The sequence below is a fragment of the Oncorhynchus masou genome, chromosome 11 (genome assembly GCF_036934945.1).
Source record: "Oncorhynchus masou masou isolate Uvic2021 chromosome 11, UVic_Omas_1.1, whole genome shotgun sequence".
Classification (NCBI taxonomy): Eukaryota; Metazoa; Chordata; class Actinopteri; order Salmoniformes; family Salmonidae; genus Oncorhynchus; species Oncorhynchus masou.
The window spans coordinates 53,804,909-53,820,679 of NC_088222.1; the positions used below are offsets into that span (position 1 = coordinate 53,804,909).

Genomic DNA, 15,771 nt, shown 5'->3' on the forward strand with positions numbered 1-15,771 from the left:
CATCACACCTCACCTCTCTTACCACACACCCTTGCGCTGCAGGCCTACCTCAGTATCCTCACATTGATTTCCCACAAGTACCTCACTTTGCAGTGTGCAGAGACTGCAGCTGACAATCAGTCAGAGTTTCCAGCAGCTTCTCTGACAATAGTCCCTCCAAGCACTCTCCATGCATTTCCATTAGCCCACTCAGCCAGCTAGTCTGTCTGCATGTCAGTCAACCTGTCAGTCAGTGATTCACTACAGACATGGACTATTAGTCATTCGGTGTCAACCATCGTACCAAACGATCAAAGTCACACCATGTTGTCACGTTTGTTTACGTGTGCAGCTTCGTCTGCACTAGGGTGAAGTACAGAGTGAAGAATAGAAATGTACAGGAGAAACGAAAGCTACTGTAATGCACTGTACTCTACAGGTGTTTCTCTTTGGGTCTTTTTTCAGGCACAGCACCAGAGCTACTGTCCAGTCATTTTGGATTCCGATACAATGACAGTTTCTCTTTCTGTGGTTTTGGCTACAGTAACTGGTTGTCAGTTTTGAGCCGTGGATCCTAAAAACATATCGAGGTTTTTGGACTACGTTGTTTTATCTTGCACCTGAGAGATACAGTTAACTGAACGACCTTGTGTCTGATATAATTGTTGACCTTGTGTCTGATATAATTGTTGACCTTGTGTCTGATATAATTGTTGACCTTGTGTCTGATATAATTGTTGACCTTGTGTCTGATATAATTGTTGACCTTGTGTCTGATATAATTGCTGACCTTGTGTCTGATATAATTGTTGACCTTGTGTCTGATATAATTGTTGACCTTGTGTCTGATATAATTGTTGACCTTGTGTCTGATATAATTGTTGACCTTGTGTCTGATATAATTGTTGACCTTGTGTCTGATATAATTGTTGACCTTGTGTCTGATATAATTGTTGACCTTGTGTCTGATATAATTGTTGACCTTGTGTCTGATATAATTGTTGACCTTGTGTCTGATATAATTGCTGACCTTGTGTCTGATATAATTGTTGACCTTGTGTCTGATATAATTGTTGACCTTGTGTCTGATATAATTGTTGACCTTGTGTCTGATATAATTGCTGACCTTGTGTCTGATATAATTGCTGACCTTGTGTCTGATATAATTGTTGACCTTGTGTCTGATATAATTGCTGACCTTGTGTCTGATATAATTGTTGACCTTGTGTCTGATATAATTGTTGACCTTGTGTCTGATATAATTGTTGACCTTGTGTCTGATATAATTGTTGACCTTGTGTCTGATATAATTGTTGACCTTGTGTCTGATATAATTGTTGACCTTGTGTCTGATATAATTGTTGACCTTGTGTCTGATATAATTGTTGACCTTGTGTCTGATATAATTGCTGACCTTGTGTCTGATATAATTGTTGACCTTGTGTCTGATATAATTGTTGACCGTGTGTCTGATATAATTGTTGAACTTGACCAAACAGTGTTTACTACATTTTAACCGATAAATAAAGCAAAAGTGACATTTCATTTTGAATTTACCTGAATAGATTCAAGTTAAAGTTAAATGTAGGTATTTAAAATGTAAAAAAGGCTAAGTATTGAAGTTAAGTGCGTCATAAACGCATTAAATATCAAGCGGGGTTAAAGTTGTTTCTGGAGACCTCTTAATTTGTCATAACTGTGTTGGGAGAGTAGAGATTGAGACTGCAGAGTGGTCTGTAGACGAGGGACAGAGGCTTTTTTAGGAGGGAGGGAGGGGCGAGAGAGGTACATTCCAGTCCTTCAGATTCCTAAATGATCCAGTCCAGAAACAGGCCTGCAGCGACGGCAAATTACAGTAATCTGCAGCATTCTTCTGCAACAAATATAGGTTACCTTCGGGTTGCGCTTAAGTGCTAGGTGCTCGCTGTTGACAAAGGACTTCCTTTGAAAGGCAGAGAGAGAGCCTTTTTTGTTTTGTTTCGGGACGCTGCTCTTTTATGTCGGCCGACTGGATAATGGAAAACGTCCCGTTTATTAAAACCATTTCGCTGCCTGGCGAACGTCAGTAGGGTGGGTGTCTGTGGAGCGGGGTGAAGTAGTGAGTGGGGTCCTAACCTCACAGGCTTCTGATTGACTGACACATCATGGGAAGGAACTTGTAGCTTGGATCAAGATCCCTCTTTTGCCAGGAGACAATTGTTGGTGGTGTGATGCAAGCAGCAGGGGCCAGACAGTAAAACTGCTTGCCCTAGGAGAAGATGACGTAAGCTCAGAATGTCAAAGTCATGTTCACAGGAAACTGGCTGTTTACTAAGGAGTGGAAACAAAGAACATAGTTCACGGCTCTGAGTTTCTTCATTTCACTTGGTAGTGGTTCAACAGGATGCTGGAGGGCTGACTTTAGGCCTTAGTTCTCGTACATCGTACATCAACACCCCCTTGACCCTCCCAGTAGGGGTGTATGAGAATGGGGGAGGTTGTGTGTTTGACCTGTGTGTGTAATGGTAGGTTCCCAGCCAGGTAATGAGGCCCTTGCTGAGTCAGGGGCCCTGAGTTAACAAGCCTGTCGTCTCCTGTGTGTCCCCTCCAGGCGTTCACAGGCCCCAGTCCCAGGACATCTCAGGCTTCTACTCCCTACCTCAGGGCGGTGTGGGACAGATGCCCCCCTCCATGGGCTGGTAAGTCTCACGCACGCACACACACACATACACACTCTCTCTGTCGTGCACACACACACACACACACACACACACACACACACACATATACTCTCAAGTACACACACATACTCTCTCGCACACGCACATGCCGCATACACACACACACCTTGACTACTCACCACTATTACATCAACCAATCCAGCTTCACCTCAGCCACTCAATATTTTTTTTGCATGGTGTTCTTCAATGGAAGCTTCTCCAACATAATCCAGGTAGAATCAGGAAATCCCCAGGGCAACTCTCTAGGACCCTTACTTTTTTCAATCTTTACTAACGACATACCACTGGCTTTGTGTAAAGCCATGTATGCGGATGACTCAACACTATACACGTCAGCTACTATAGTGACTGAAATGATTGCAACACTTAACAAAGAGCTGCAGTTAGTTTCAGAGTGGATGGCAAGGAATAAGTTAGTCCTAAATATTTCTATAACTAAAAGCATTGTATTTGGGACAAATCATTCACTAAACACTAAAACTCAACTAGGTGACTAAAATGCTTGGAGTAACCCTAGATTGTAAACTGTCATGGTCAGAACATATTGATACAACAGTAGCTAAGATGGGGGGGAGTCTGTCCATAATAAAGCGCTACTCTACCTTCTTACAGCACTATCAACAAGGCAGGTCCTACAGGCTCTAGTTTTGTCGCACCTTGACTACTGTTCAGTCGTGTGGTCAGGTGCCACAAAAAAACGACTTAGGAAAATTGCAATTGGCTCAGAACAGGGCAGCACGTCTGGCCCTTTGATGTACACAGAGAGCTAACATTAATAATATGCATGTCAATCTCTCCTGGCTGGAAGTGGAGGAGAGATTGACTTCATCACTACTTGTATTTATGAGAGGTATTGACATGTTGAATGCACTGAGCTGTCTGTTTGAACTACTGGCACACAGCTCAGACACCCATGCATACCCCACAAGACATGCCACAAGAGGTCTCTTCACAGTCCCCAAGTCCAGAACAGACTATGGAAGGCGCACAGTACTACATAGAGCCCTGACTACATGGAACTCTATTCCACATCAAGTAATTGATGCAGCAGTAGAATCAGATGTAAAAAAAACACCTTATGGAACAGCGGGGACTGTGGAGCAACACAAACATAGGCACACACATGCATACAGACACACAATAACATACGCACTATACACACACCTACACATGGATTTAGTACTGTAGATATGTGGTAGTGGTGGAGTAGGGGCCTGAGGGCACACAGTGTGTTGTGAAATCTGTGAATGTATTGTAATGTTTTTAAAATTGTGTAAACTGCCTTAATTTTGCTGGACCCAGGAAGAGCAGCTGCTGCCTCCGCAGCAGCTAATGGGGATCCATAATAAATACAAATACAGACCACTTCATCCCACACAGTTAGTAGCTCCTATAAAGATGGTTATCGTGACAAATTTGGTGATTGAATAGTTCACTTCCTAAGATACAAATGCCCTGATTCATTGATCATATCTAGCCAAGAGTTCCACTCTCAAAATGAAACTACTGTCTTCCTTGCCTTCCCGGCCTCTAAGGCACTATCACAGAATGTGGATACGATGCCAAATCAGAACATGTTTTAACTCCCATAATCTCACACACGCTGTGGCTAACAATCCATCCATTGACTTGAGCTCAACTTTACAAATCCATGTATTAAAAATCTGTAACTGGCAGAATAACTTAGAACGAATCCCCCTGAACAATTGTGGGCTTATCTTAAATGTGATGGGGATTTGGTTCACCATAATAGAATGACAGCTAATGCTACTTCCATTCACACCCATGCTGTGTGTCTTTAAAGCTGGTGGAGGACTTTGGCACTCCCTAGACAGGCTACGTCCGCACGAGGCAGAGGTCTGCTATTTCTCTGGGCTCTCTCTCTCACTGACTTTTATTTCAAACAGTTAATGGTCACTGTGGAGTTTCTGTGGTATTGTCAACAAATCATCTTGTTTACAAACTCGTAATCTTCTTAGTGCAGATTATGCATTTGTTTGGTTTTCTTTTGTCCCTCTTTGTGTGGGGAAAGAGAGAGCAAGGAAAGGGGATGACAAAGACCTGGATGTGACTCACTCCAGCCACCGTATGGCACGTGACTGGGGCCTGGGAGGATGTGTATTGTCTTCTTTCCACATGAAGCTAGGCAGCCCACTGTAGGCACAGCCTAGCAGATTGCAGTACATTTCACAGTTCATTTGTTTCAAAGAAGTTCAGATACAGGTTTAATTTTTTTTTTTTTAATGGATTGAGATTTCTCTATAGAGTTTGAATAGTTGGTACTCTTAAAGGGACATGAGAGGGACAAATCACAAATGTATCGGTATGCAAATGCACAGGAAAACCCCATCTGCGCCACAACACAAACAGGAAATGTTCTCTCCCCAGCAGAGGACAGACAGGGCTGTGGAGAGGAGAGGTGTTAGTTGGGTCCTGGATGTAGATGTTGCTCCTAATGGGCCTGTTGTCTGGGATTAGCAAGTGAATCCCTCCCTGAGAGAAGCCTCTGGACCTGGGAGCCTCCCTGACACTGAGTCTCCTCTGCCTTCCTTGATCTCAGGGACCTCCTGGGGCTGAGGAGGGCTGGGAAAGGGGGTGCTGCTGCATATCAAAGATTCCTGCCCCCCCCATACATCCATCCACCACCCTTCACACAGTCATGTTATACAGGTGTAGAATCTTAATTTGACCAGTTTCTGACAGTAGGAAAATAATCCTGTAGCAACAGGAATTTAGAATTATTTTCTGGATTATAATTAATGGACATTTTTGTAGTGGTTGATACATTTTTTGTTAGGGCAAATCAAGTCTGAAATGTGATATTGGACATTAAAAACATTAAAAACATTATAAACCTTTTTAAACCTTGAGTACACTATACACAATAGACATGGACGCCCTGTTCATGACTCCTAAGAAACTTTGCAGTATTTTGTTTTTTTGTGTGTTATAACATCTGCTAAATATATGTATGCGACCAATAACATTTTATTGGATTTGATTTGAAGTTTGCATTTCCTGCTGTGCAAAGCAGGGTGATCAAATTAAGATCATACATCTGTACATACAGCAGGACCCTTAGTGAGGTTAGCAGTGAAGGTAGCCAGAGATAGGGTCATGGAATATTGGATGACGGTAATTGGCAAGACAAATGTCACTGTAATAACCGTTTGAATAAGGAAACGAAGCACGTCCCTCAACCGATCTTTCTCTCTTGTAGGACGTGGAACTCATATTCAAATTTGAAAACACATTTTTTTATATCACTGCACTCTCGTATGACTCTCCATGAAATAGGAAGAACAACTAAATAGCTAAATTTTTACAAATGTGACAGTAATTTAATAGTTTGCAATTGTGAGAATATAGAAACATACCAGTGGCTATCTCCTGCACCAATTCAGGACGTTAGTTGCCAGGCACCTCATCAGCTGTGTAGCTAACTGTTAACTTAGGCTCCTGACATAGTTAGCTAGCTAGTTAGCTAGCTTTTCCGTCACTGACATAAAAAGCTTACTTAGCCTGTTTCAATTACCCTAAAGTTGTAGACATGCAGCCCCACAATTAAGAGGAACCGACTGTTATCAGAAATCAGTCCGTAGATCAGAATGTTTCTCCGCGATCGTTGGGTCAGCTGAGCACAGCAGATGACTCAGGAGGCTACTGCAATGACTCGCGAATACTCATAATGATGTAAGCATGTAAGCATTAGCACTCCATGAACTTGACAAAAATCACATGATCAAAGGTCATGAAGTTTTGACAGCAGTCGCCTGCAAGTTTCTGCAGTTGCTCTTCACCACCTTCATCCTGCAGCCATCGCCTGCGTTGTATATACTTTCAGTTTCTGCGTGTGGGGTGTGAGTGTGTTCTTTTTGTAGGGTACGAAAATGTGGTTTCTGTTTGTGAATGTACATTTGTGTATATGCAATTTGGCCAAAAGAATAATGAAATTAATTCAGCTTATTTCTATTGTATGTAAAGAATCCAAACAGTACATCTCTCCACAATAGTGTAAAATCTTCATAAATGTGTTCAATTATAAACCTACTGATGTCTTGCCACAGTTTTCTTACATGCATACAATGCTAAAAAAGATGAAACACTGTTTCTGGGTGGTCATTACAAAAGGAGCAATTTGAGTGGATGTTTTCCTTAAACTTCTTCATGTAGTGGTTGGCAGGATAATATTTCTGAATAATTTTAAAGGAAACTTCCTTCATTTTGTTAACAAGTAGGTATGTGTGTGGCATCATCCAAACTTTTTCCCAACAGATATTATCAATAAATCCATTCCAATAAGGCCTGACATAAGGTCCTGCTGAAACAAGGATCGTATCGCTCTGTTGTTGAATGGACCAAAAGAGAAACAAATATGCACCTCTCCGATTTCACTCCTCGTCTTTCAGTTGGTGACGTCACCCGCGCTGAGAGCTAGAAGTAGTTGTTTCCCTTGCTCTGCAAGGGGCACAGCTTTTGTGGAGCGATAGATAATGAGGTTTCTTGAGTGGCAGTTGGTAATGTGTTCAGAGGGTTCTTGGCTCAAGCCCTGGTTGGGGTGAGGAGAGGGACGGAAACAATACTGGTACATTAAGATGGACTTAACTCCATAACCAGTCATGATCAAGCCCCTCATTAGCTAGCTAGTACACAGACTGAGAACCCAGACTGCCCGTATATACCTATAGCAGGGCTAGTCAACCAGGGTCTGCAAAAATATATATATTTTTTTAAGTGTTGTTTTCCCCCACCAATGTTTTTATGGATATCGCTAGCAATAACAGAATAAAGTCATTTTGAATTACATACCTACAGTAGAACATAGGAAAATATATTATTTCTAATGGTGTCGACTTCATTTCTAACCTCCTAATATTGAGCAAATTACACTTATTGGAACCAATGACACTCCCTGGATTATCTGACATAGGCTTTGAGAAAGCTCCGAATAGGTTACCAGTGAAGCAAGTGCCACTGGCTGCTGGGAAGCTTTCTTGACTTTGACAAAATGTTTTGCCAACACATGGCTAACCTTTGTTTAACCAGCAAAACAGCTGCTCTTAGCGAAAATGTGTTTGGAGATACCTCTCTAGGTAATAGGCTGTGTTAGAGTTTACACTTCCTCTTCCAATTATAATGTGGGGAGGTCAAAATAATGAAAAATGATTTATGTTGATTACTTCGCCTTGCCATGTTCGTTCACCTGATGATAAGATGCAACGTGAAAAGCATTTTTTTTTTGCTAACATATGATGGAGGTCCCTGGCATGGTATCAAACAGATGGTTTCTATGTGTTCCATGCCATTCCATTTGCTCCGTTCCAGCATTTATTATGAGCCGTCCTCCCCTCAGCAGCCTCCACTGGTCTAAACATATTGTAAGAAGTTAGGCAGTGAAGATTTGGTCAGCAGCCTAGTTGAACCCTGTTGCATCCCTATTTGTCCTCCCAACCACAGGCAAAGTCAGCCTGTCTATCCCCTGTCCTCATGTGGATTCAGACAGCACTACTCCTCCAGTCTCCCCAACAGCTCTTCCTACCCCAGGTACAGTATGAGCTGAGCCGCTTCAGTCTGGGGAGGGAATCGCAAAATACATACCCCTTCCAGACCAATGCTTCTACTCCTCCCACCTACCATGTGCCCTTCGCTATTGCCTTGTACAGGTGCCTCCGCAATGTGTGTCCTGTCTTTCTGTGTGTCAACTGCTAAAGCAAACCCTGCAACTGTGTGGGGACACACATGAAGAGACAACCCGTCTGTTGTCCTGGACAGAAGAGTGAGTGCAGCAGTGTGTCTCCAGTTGCTGTGACAAAGAGAGACGCTATAAACCACTGCAAACTGTCTGCTGTTGACTGTTGTTATTTTAGGCAAAGGCTCTGTCATGAGATCTCTCCTCTGTTACTGTACCTGGCGAGCCAAACATGCTAGCTCAGTTAGCTTCAGAAATATATCCAACTGGAGACATGGTTCACATGTCAAAGCGCATTCTCTATTTCCCATCAGTTCAGGGTGAAACTGTATGATTTTACACTAGAAGAATAATGTCTTTTGTATAAATCAGAAAATACATTTAATGACCAGCTATATAAAATATGAATTTCAGGAAATCAAAAACACACATTTCCAACATGGCAACTAAAACGTTCAGTAAAGTTTCAGTAAATGGCACTTTTCAGTCCCAATCCAATAATGAATAAATAGATGTCATCACCAGTATGAATCTCAAAAAAATAAAACACTGAAAAGAAGCCTTTAATGAAACACGAATTAAAAACGAGAGCAAGTATATTCATGTTATCTACTGTATCTACAGCGCAGCCTAGCTTTTGTCTAAGTGTGACCACAGCGCCACCTGCTGGCGTTGGATGAGACTTCTCACAGTCTTAACGCTCCTGAGAGGACTGCCAGGAAGCCCATTCTCTCAGGGCCAACCAACCGCCCGCGTGCTTCAGCGCTTCATGGTCACGTTGCCGTATATAAAGACAAAACATATTGTCTGATGCTTTGGTCTCTGTCTCTCTTTGTCTCTCTCGCCCTCCCTCTGTCTCTCCCCTTCTAGGTTCTCTCACTCTCTGATGCTAGGGCCAGGCATGCACTCAACAGGGATCCCCCATCCAGCCATCGTGCCACCTTCAGGCAAACAGGACCATCATGACCATTACGACAGGAACGTGTACGCGTAAGTACCCCCATGGTGAACCCCTGTCTCTACAATGACTCCTAGAGTGAGACACACGTGTCTGTCAAAGGAGATGTGTTTCTCTGTGTGCTAGCTACATGGCATGTAATACTGTAGTATATCATTGATGCATTGAAAGTGTATCAAAAGCTTAGATGGATGAATAGCGCCTTGTTGTTTTGATGTTCTTGTGTACATATTCACCACGGGTGTCCCTGTTGATCTTGTTTGTTTTGCTCTGCTCTGCCCCCCCCCCCAGTAAGCCACACCAGGAGCCCAAGCGGGAGAAGGAGCCTAAGAAGCCAGTGATCAAGAAGCCTCTGAATGCTTTCATGCTGTACATGAAGGAGATGAGGGCCAAGGTGATCGCTGAGTGCACGCTGAAGGAGAGCGCTGCTATCAACCAGATACTTGGCAGAAGGGTGAGCAGCGAGCGCACACACACACACACACACTAAAACACACACACACATCCATGAATACTCATGCAGCAAAGAGACTCATTCCCAAATCCCTCGTCTCAACCCCTGCTGTTGATTTCACACATGAGAGATGGACTTGAGAGGAATATCTCAGTAATGTGAATTACTACGCTGTGAGTTTCCCCCCTGCGCGACTGACTGCTGCATATGATACCATTGACCAAGATGCAGAAATATCTCAATGGGATGAATATCATCAAATCAAATCAAACTTTATTTGTCACATGCGCTGAATACAACAAGTGTAGACCTTACTTTCTTACTTACAAGCCCTTAACAACAGTGCAGTTCAAGAAGAGTTAAGAAAATATTTACCAAATAAACTAAAGGGGGGGGGGGCTGTTCAGGAGCCTTTTGGACCTAGACTTGGTGCTCCGGTACCGCTTGTTGTGCGGTAGCAGAGTAAATAGTCTATGACTTGGGTGACTGGGTGGGTGATGTACGCACTACCCTCTGTAGTGCCTTACGGTCAGATGCCGAGCAGTTGCCATACCAGGCGGTGATGCAACCAGTCAAGATGCTCTTGATGGTGCAGCTGTATAACTTGTTGAGGATCTGGGGACCCATACCAAATCTTTTCAGTCTCCTGAGAGGGAAAAGGTTTTGTCGTACCCTCTTCACGACTGTCTTGGTATGTTAAGACCATCATGTGTGAACACCAAGGAACTTGAAACTCCCGACCCGCTCCACTACAGCCCTGTTGATGTTAATGGGGGCCTGTTCGGCCCGCCTTTTCCTGTAGTCCACGATCAGCTCCTTTGTCTTACATGATGTTGTCTGTCTCAGAACTTTTCACAGTGGCCCTCATCTATCCAATGTCAACTATATCTTGTGAAATGATTAAATAGTATGAATAAGTTGGTAACCCGTTGTATAAAAGTGATAATGCCCTCGAAGCCGGTGTTTGGAGTATGTCTTGGCACAGTTTGCCAATATATCCTCCAAACACCGGCTTATCGGGCATTATCACTTAATTAGAGCTCTAAGGAGAATAATGAAAGACATTGAAGGTGTGTAGCGCGGAGTGGAACTGACCTTCCACAGAGTTGCATTACTTTCCAGAGAACGCATGGAGCCCCGAGCTGATTGTCCCTTTTATACCATGACTATAATTTAACACATTTACCATTAGAAATGGGTTCATTTGCTGTTGGAAATGTGTTCAGCTAGCAAGTTTACTAGATAGCTACAGTAGTTGCCATGGTAACCAAACAAACAGACGTGGTAACCAAAACGTCAGTCCGAGCTTGCTATTATGAAAATCTAATTCAACACTACCAATACTGTTTTCAATTTGACTTTTGCTTTCAAAAGCAGCTCAAACAAAACATGTAAAAATTAACTATAGCCATTGAATTCTACCACGCAAACATACCGTGTGTTATAAGGGAAAAAATGCACGCTCTAGAATGCATTTCAGAAAGGAGTATTCAGCAATGCCATGGTATAATTAAGCAATAAGGCCCGAGGTGGTGTGGTATATGGCCAATATGCCAAGGCTAAGGACTGTTCTTAGGCTCGACGCAACACGGAGTATACCACAGCCCTTAGCCGTGCTATATTGGCTATATATCACAAACCCCTGAGGTAACTTATTGCTATTATAAACTGGTTACCAATGTAAGCAGGTAGCCTAGTGGTTAGAGTGTTGGGCCAGTAACCAAAAGGTTGCTGGATTGAATCCCCAAGCTGACATGGTAAAAATCTGTCGTTCTGCCCCTGAGTAAGGCAGTTAACCCACTACACCCCAGGCACTGAATACATAGCTGTTGATTAAGGCAGCCCCCTGCACCTCTCTGATTCAGAGGAGTTGGGTTAAATGCAGGAAACACATTTCAGTTGAAGGCATTCAATTGTACAACTGACTAGGTACAGTGCCTTGCATAAGTATTCACCCCCTTGGCATTTTTCCTATTTTGTTGCATTACAACCTGTAATTTAAATTGATGTGTATTTGTATTTCATGTAATGGACAAAATAGTCCAATTTGATGAAGTGAAATGAAAAAAATGACCTGTTTCAAAAAATGTGTATGTATTCTTCACCTTTGCTATGAAGCCCCTAAATACGATCTGGTGCAACCACTTACCTTCAGAAGTCACAAAATTAGTTATAAAGTCCACCTGTGTGCAATCTATGTGTCACGTGATCTATCACATGATCTCAGTATTTAAACACATGTTCTGAAAGTGGCTCTACAAATTATTGACTTTGGGGGGGTGAATAAGTAAGTTTTCTGGTTTGTTTCACGATAAAAAAATATTTTGCATCTTCAAAGGGTATATCAAAGGCATGTTGTGTATATCAAATTATACAAACCCCCCAAAGATCAATTTTAATTCCAGGTTGTAAGGTAACCTGGAAAAATGCCAAGGGGGGTGAATACTTTCTCAAGCCACTCTATCCCCCTTTCCCTAATTAGAGCAGTAAAAATAAATGTTTTGTCATACCTGTGGTAAACGGTCCGATATACCACGGCTGTCAGCCAATCAGCATTCAGGGCTCGACCCACCCAGTTTATAAAACAATATACGGTGCATTCGGAAAGTATTCAGACCCCTTCACTTTTTCCACATTTTGTTACGTTACAGCCTTATTCTAAAATGGATTATATAAATAAAAATCCTCATCAATACCCCATAATGATAAAGCAAAAACAGGTTTTCCGAAATTTTTGCAAATGTTTCAAAAAAATGAAATATCACATTTTCATAAGTATGCAGACCCTTTGCTATGAGACTCAGCATTAAGCTCAGGTGCATCCTGTTTCCATTGATTATCTTTGAGATGTTTCTACAACTTGACTGGATTCCACCTGTGGTAAATTCAATTGATTGAACATGATTTGGAAAGGCACACACCTGTCTGTATAAGGTCCCACAGTTGACAGTGCATGTCAGAGCAAAAACCAAGCCATGAGGTCAAAGGAGTTGTCTGTAGAGCTCCGAGACAGGATGGTGTCGAAGCACAGATCTGGGGAAGGGTTCCAAAACATTTCTGCAGCATTGAAGATCCCCAAGAACCCAGTGTACTGTAAGAAGATAAACACATTCCCTCAGCCCTCCTAGCCTCAACAGTTGTCATTGTGCATGTCATTGTCTAGGCCACGTGTCACAAACTCAAGGCCAGGTGCCGGATCCAAATAAAACGACATTGAACTGACGAAAACCAAAACAAACTGTGTAGAAATGGTAATGGACCAACATTTCTAGGATCTTCACTCTGTCCAGCTTGACAACAGTCATTGAAATGAAATATATACGGTCAGGGAGCATCGAAAATTCCAAAAGTGATGGATAGAGGACTATATTTTGCTAACGATGGCGAGATAATATATTCAATTTTAAGTGCGGCCCTCCGGACCTCAATGAAGACTTAATGCGGCCCGCGGGGAAAATGAGTTTTACACCCCTGGTCTAGGCTAATGAACAAAACCTAAATGGTATTTTTATTGTGTGTGTGTGTGTGTGTGTGTGTGTGTGTGTGTGTGTGTGTGTGTGTGTGTGTGTGTGTGTGTGTGTGTGTGTGTGTGTGTGTGTGTGTGTGTGTGTGTGTGTGTGTGTGTGTGTGTGTGTGTGTGTGCGGGTGCATTCTTGTGTGTGTCTTCCCTGCAGTGGCACGCTCTGACCCGGGAGGAACAGGCTAAATACTATGAGCTGGCCAGGAAGGAGCGGCAGCTACACATGCAGCTCTACCCCAGCTGGTCCGCCAGAGACAACTACGTAAGGCCCGCCTTTTCCTGGTTACACACACGCAGCATGATCACCCCACCCTGCCACCTGTCAATCATTGAGGCTAGTGGCTACACATAGAAATATCAACATATTGTATCTAATCATATTTATTTGGCGCATTTCCAGAGTTGGTCACGTATCAGTGCAGACATTGTTAGAGAGACTAGTTTACGACCATATTGTTATAACCAGCGTTATAACCTCTATGACCAGTGTTATAATCTCTATGACCAGCGTTATAACCTCTATGACCAGTGTTATAATCTCTTGGCATGCCATTCCTTTAGAGTGGGTTTTGAGAATGAGATAGAGCGTACTGGACATTAGTTGGTCAGACATGGCTGTTCAGCACTGTTCAGTGAGGTGATTTAATTGGCTGTTGAGTGCTTTGCTGTTAGGGACGCATGACGAGCTCCGCTTTTATTACACATAGCATTACACAGTCAGCTGCAAACCTCCCGCTCCCCTCTCATCTCTGTATTACTATAATAGGTTTTTTAACCACTGGTAGTTATATACATGGAGGGCACCTTTGTACTGTTGTAACTGGACCTTAGTATAAGTGCACTGTCTGTGAAATCTGTAATTAGTAGTGGGCTTGTAGACTGAGTTAAGAAGTAGTGTAGCGAATCTCTTGCTTCAAATACTGTGCAGATGAATATGATGTGTATTAGAGAGACATGTCTCTAAGAACATCTCTGTTATGTGTGTTAGCTTAATGCTGCTTAACTACCCTTTTGTGCTGTGCTCAATTGTGAAGTTGCTGTTGAATTCTTCCAGGAGGCGGGCCTTAGAGAGGGCGCGGGGGAAAAGAATAAAGCTGATTGGGTAGGGCACACATTTTACCCCACTTACCCGCTCTACTAACAGCAGGGTGGCTTTGGCTTGCTCTCCTCCTCAGGCGGTGGGGCGGTGGGGTTCGGACTGTAGAGAGGGAGAGGACAGCTGGGAGCTGGGCTGGAGAGGCTTTCTGGGCTTTGGGGGACCATTATTAGGCTTTACCTCCCTTAGGGCAGGCACAGAGGGGTGGAGGTGGCTCATGTTATTTAAGTTATGCTATGTCTCTGGATGTGTTTCTATGGGAGGTGGTTTTCCTGGACTACATAATTGCCAATGTTCGCTCACCCCATATGAAAACAGACCGGATGAGTCACAAAGGGAGAGAGAGCTCACTTTCTTGCTTTCCTGGAGATCTTTTACACAGCCTATTTTCCTTTCCTTGGCTTGATAAAGTTTTGGGGTTTTGTATCATAACACACCATAGGGGCTTGGCTCTCTCATTTCTCTCTGTCTCTTGGCTGTGGATAGTCAGTTAGCTGGTTAGGGTAAAGAGGGTTACGAGCTGGTCGTGGTGGCATTCTCAATGAGGTGAAATGTGCATGAAGCTTTTACTGCAGCATCTGATTTAGTATCAAATCAGATGACTATGATGCAACGTACTGTGGATAATGTTTTTATGTGAAGGTAAATGTCACTATTTAACACTTGAATGTATGTTTCCATGCATGTTTCTTTCTTCATATTTCAAAGATGGAAAAATACAGCCAGAGACAATATTGTCCCAAAACACATTAGAACTACTGGCAACTCTATAATAATAGAATAGAATAAAATAGTAACGCTTTATAGCAGTGGTATTCCAAGTCGAGGTCGCGACCCCTTGATAAGAAATGGAAATGCAATGAATTAAAATGACCCATTTTTAAGGTTGTGCCATTACATTTGGGGTGAGGTGGGGTCGTGAGAATGTCTTGGGGAAAAAATGGGGTCCCCAGAAATTCTGGCTGAAAAAATGGGCTCGCCGCTGAAAAAGTTTGAATACCAATGCTTTATTGTGACCGTATAGATGACACTTTATTTGGATAGTCCCAAGCAGATCGTTGGTAGACGTTCAGTAGATACTACCAACAACAATGATAATAATAATCATCATACATTTATTGTATATAGAGCTTTTAATTACAAGTCAAATCTTAAAGTCGCTTTACAAACAAAATAATACATTTTAAAAAATTACAAAACAAATATAGGGATTTGGCAGTTCTTGGGCGAAGGTCTTCCACAACTTTAGATGAAAGGCAATTCAGAAATGTAGTATCTTGAGAGGAGGGAGCATAGATGGTACAGCCAGGCAGGGAGATAGAGACATCAGACAGACAGGCCACAGAGCTCTTCAT

General features: G+C 42.6%; 1 protein-coding gene across 10 annotated transcripts in view; it reads left to right on the forward strand.

The window, feature by feature from the left end:
- tcf7 (transcription factor 7) overlaps positions 1 to 15,771 on the forward strand; it is a 76,022-nt gene that overhangs the window by 53,245 nt on the left and 7,006 nt on the right. For 3 of the 10 annotated variants that reach the window (XM_064978807.1, XM_064978809.1, XM_064978806.1), the window contains exons 5-10: positions 2,570 to 2,657; positions 8,157 to 8,243; positions 9,259 to 9,378; positions 9,638 to 9,800; positions 13,475 to 13,582; positions 14,375 to 14,422. In XM_064978807.1, coding sequence (XP_064834879.1) covers positions 2,570 to 2,657; positions 8,157 to 8,243; positions 9,259 to 9,378; positions 9,638 to 9,800; positions 13,475 to 13,582; positions 14,375 to 14,422 — 614 coding nt within the window. The remainder of the gene's footprint in view (positions 1 to 2,569; positions 2,658 to 8,156; positions 8,244 to 9,258; positions 9,379 to 9,637; positions 9,801 to 13,474; positions 13,583 to 14,374; positions 14,423 to 15,771) is intronic. The other 7 variants (XM_064978802.1, XM_064978808.1, XM_064978810.1 and 4 more) reach the window with 3 other exon arrangements.